Source organism: Condylura cristata, unplaced genomic scaffold, assembly GCF_000260355.1.
Source record: "Condylura cristata isolate star-nosed mole 26May11 unplaced genomic scaffold, ConCri1.0 scaffold00010, whole genome shotgun sequence".
Classification (NCBI taxonomy): Eukaryota; Metazoa; Chordata; class Mammalia; order Eulipotyphla; family Talpidae; genus Condylura; species Condylura cristata.
The window spans coordinates 7,989,709-7,993,846 of NW_004567111.1; the positions used below are offsets into that span (position 1 = coordinate 7,989,709).

The window sequence follows — 4,138 nt, forward strand, 5'->3', positions numbered from 1 at the left end:
ATAGTCCAGTGCATTTCCCTCCCCCACTGTTTTTGATCCCATTCCCCACTCCGCCCTGGAAAATGTCTCTGGTATATAGTTGTTCATTATTATTATTATTTTCTCCCCTGGACCTTTGTACTTATGCTGAGTGAAACCATCCAGTATTTTTCTTTTTCTGTCTGGCTTATTTCACTAAGCATGATCCCTTCTAGCTCCATCCATGTTGCTGCAAAAGACATGAGTTTATTTTTTTGATTGCTGAGTAATATTCCATTGTATATATGTACCACATCTTTTTAATCCAGTCATCTACTTTTGGGCATTTGGGTTGAGTCCATGTCTTTCCAACTGTAAATAAAGCATCAATAAACATGGGGTGCAGGTGTCTTTTTGAATCAGTATTTTTGTGTCTTTTGGGTCCGTACCTAGGAGTGGGATTGCTGGGTCCATTTTTAGCAGTTTGAAAAACCTCAGACCAGTTTGAAAAAAACCTCAGACCATTTGGATTATTTTTATGGTAGAGTCAGAATCCCACAGTTGGAACCAGTCAAGGCAGAGGAACTTGTTTCCTGACTTGGATGGTGGCTAAACTTGAGAAAAGGGTCTGGACTGCGTCTGGTTTACTTGCATGGAGGAATGTGGTTAATGGTGCAGGCTACCCCCTCTTAATTTCTTTCAAATCCAATTCCTAACTGGTTTCCTTGCTCTTAATTGTCATCTACAAAGTAGCTAAAAAAATTGCACGATTCTGGAAAACAGTCCCTTTAGTAACTCCATTGCCACACCAAATCTGAGACTGTTTTTGATCTTGCTTTCGCCATGCAATATGACTTACATGCATGTCTGGTTCTGTTTTTCTGGAAAACTCTCTCCTGCCTCCCTTGCCTCCTCATTGAACTCCAAGTGGTTCTCCTGGATGTTACTCACACTTTTGTCTCTTCCTGGAAACCCTTCCAGGCCTCCCTTGAGGTCCCCAGGCAATGACCCAGCTGCTCTCTCATCCTCTGTGAACGCTTGCCAGGGCTGGCTGAGACCAGATTGGCTGCTGGGGTGGAAGAGGAGGGGTGTAAGAAACCACCAGTTGGGGTCCATCTTGACTTACTCTGATTCATTGTTGGACTGGGCTCCGGATATCCTTTGGTCTTTGTTTTAAAACTCCCCAGGCTGAGGCTGGGATTTTGATGTTAAGCCATGGCTGGAATTCTGTAAATGCCACCAGCTTGCCAAAGCACATTCTGGGGCAGGTACTCACACCTGAAGCTGCCTTGGCATCACCTGGAGATGGTTGGGCCCCTTTCTCAGTACTCTAGCTTATAGGTTATGGGGGGGGGGTTTTGCCAGAGAATTTGCATTTCTGACAAGTTAAGGTTTGTTGATGCTGCCAGGCCGTGGACCACACTTTCGAGAGCCTTTGCTATACAGAATAGGTGTTATTGGTGAGTTGGGGTACTGACCCCTCAGCCTGCAGAGCCCCAAAGAGCCATGGATCAGATCTCACACCTACATCAGACTGCAGCTCTTTGTAAATTGAGACCCCTTTCTCTCCTGAGCTCCTGGAGAGCTTTGGAACCAATGAATGTAGCAAAGAGTTTACACCATCGTCTTTCTTTTCGTGGCAGAGAGGCTGCTGCTAAGTGCCCCGAGGTTGCTGTGAGCCCACATTTGAAGTAAAGTTCTAGAGATTTTTCAAAAAGGCAAAATTAGGGCCGAACCTCCAATCTGGGATTTTTGGCACCTCTCCTCCCTGGAATGACTGTGAAGTTTTAAGGCCTCACAGCTTATGGGGATGCCACAAGCTCTGAAGGACAGCCCAGGGATGCTTCTAGCCATCTTTCAGCGTGTTGCCAAGCGGCTTGCAACACCTGCCTTAGAAGAACGGGGTTTTCAAGTAGCTTGGGTTTTTGTGCTTCTCATTTATTTATTTATCTTTAAAGACTTATTTATGCACAGAAGAACTGGGGTATAAGCCTGAGGCATGGGAAGTGAGAGGACTCACCAAAGACACAGTGGGAGAGGAACAGGCAGATCTATTGAATTACACTGCTGAGGGGAGCAGCAGGGAGACAGGAGAGGTCTGCTGTGCCATGTGGGCCAGCTCCCTGGCCTGGGATTGAACTCATGCTGCAGTGGCTGTGGACACCCTCACAGTGCCTCGATGTAACCCATTTGCACCACTGGGGAGGGCCCTGTGTGCTTCTCACTTAGCCTTCACCCCAGTCTTTCCTTTGGGTCCCTTACCATTCTACCTCCCTCTAACTTGCAGCGCCCTCGCCCCCCTTCCCATCCCTCGCCCCTCTTCCTACCCCTCACCCCCCTTCCCACCCCTGGCCCAGTGGACCCATAGATTGAAGTCATAGGGCCTTCAGACCCGGCGGGGAAAGTGAGCCACTGATTAATAGACTGACACAGCTGAAAGTGCCGTGAAACACATTCCTTCAGCAATAAGTGACTCAGGCATTGGTTGAATGATTGACTGACCTCATGTGACCTGCACTTTCCCCTGTTTGTACAGGAATACAAGAGGGTGGCTTTCTCTGCTCCCAAAGCTCAAGCAGGGAATGCCACGCATTCATTCAGCCAGCTGCCAGCCAGCCAAGCTTTGCTGGGCTTGCCAGGTGCAAGGTGGGTTCCCACCTTCTTGGGGGCGTCTATGGAAGAGAGACAAAGCATGAAGCAGGGATTCTCCTCTCCCCCCCCCCCCCCCCAAGTAGTAGTAGATTTCATGGCATGGAGGAAAGAAGGGTAGAATAGGGAACTGAAGGGCTGTCGGGTCCTTGCTGTACAGGTGCAGTCACGTTATGAGCTGAAGGCTCATGAGCTGGAGGTGGGAACTGCACCCGGGGAAGGAAGCAGGTGCAGCATTAGCTCCCAGCTAGGGAACAGGACACAGGAATGCAGGGGAGGTTCAGGAACTCAGGCAGGTGCCCCCATGGCTGCAACCCAGAGCAAGGCACTCAGGGCAGGTGGTGGGCAGAAGCGCTAGGAAGGGACCCTAGGAAGGGACCCGGCATGCCTGACACCGTCGGAGTCACGCGGGCAAACAGCCTGCTCTTGTGCACATAGAGCATATTTATTTATGCGTACAAAACTGGGGTACAGGCCAGAGGTGCAGGGGTAAGAGGATTCACCAGACACAGAGTGGGGAGCAGAACAGGTAGATGGACTGAAACACACTGCTGAGGGGAGCCGCGGGCAGGTCAGGAGAGGTCTGCTGTGCCTTATGGGTCACCTCTGTGGCCGGGGGTCGAACTCATGCTGCAGTGGATAGTGATCACTTGACAGCCCTGTCTTTAACCCATTTCACCAGGGTGGCCCCAGGTTTATACTTTTGTTTGGAAGGAAATCGAGGCCTGGAGGTATTAAGTGACTGGCAAAGGGTCATGGAGATGCTGAGCTGAAGGAGCTGGAGGGGGGATAGTTGAGACATTGGGGGATCTGGGCCTGGAGGGCATCACTGGAGTGAGAATGCAGCCCCCTAACTGCTGGACTGGGGTTCTCTAGTGCTCCAAGGCCAGTGGGGTCAGCACCTCAGTTTCTTATATCAGTTCCTTAATGATTCATGGACCTTCATTTATTTAAGCAGTAATTAAAGAAACTTATAATATGGAGGCGATTTACAACGCTTGATTTCGTAGAGCTTCACATCCCTTCAACTGTCTGAGCCCACACACCATGCCCACCTTCTCTCCCCTTTTTTCCCCACCTCCACCAGCCTTCTCTGGCAGCATCAATTCCGCAATCACATTTCTAGGGTTTCAGCAAGTAATTCTCGAGCACCTCCACAACACCTAGTTTTGTGCTGGGGGATAAAGCAATAAACGAGAGAGAGAGTCGCGCTCTCTACTTTCAGGGTTTACTGGCTGGCCTCAGAAATCTTGCCCTGGAGAACTCTGAATGATGTTCATCTTTGGACTTTCTCTACGCATTAACTATTAGCTTTTAATGAATAACAGAGTCCAATTGGTGCTTTCTGGTGGACACCCTGTCACAATCCTGCCCGTTCCTTTCATAATTATTGTGCACTTTGTAGAGAGAAAATGGGATTATGCAAATATCCTGTTCCTCATCAAACTTTCCTGCAGTAGTTTTACTTCCTTTGATAATGCTCTGTTCCTTCTACAGCTGTTTGCATTCTAGAATGCAAGAGCTCCCCTCT

General features: G+C 49.1%; 1 protein-coding gene across 1 annotated transcript in view; it reads left to right on the forward strand.

Annotated features, from left to right (window-relative positions):
• Positions 1-1,768: 1,768 nt before the first annotated feature.
• ABCC4 (ATP-binding cassette, sub-family C (CFTR/MRP), member 4) overlaps positions 1,769-4,138 on the forward strand; it is a 166,436-nt gene continuing 164,066 nt past the window's right edge. The window contains exons 1-2 of the mRNA XM_004680297.2: positions 1,769-1,870; positions 2,495-2,604. Of these exons, the coding sequence (XP_004680354.2) occupies positions 1,769-1,870; positions 2,495-2,604 (212 nt within the window). The remainder of the gene's footprint in view (positions 1,871-2,494; positions 2,605-4,138) is intronic.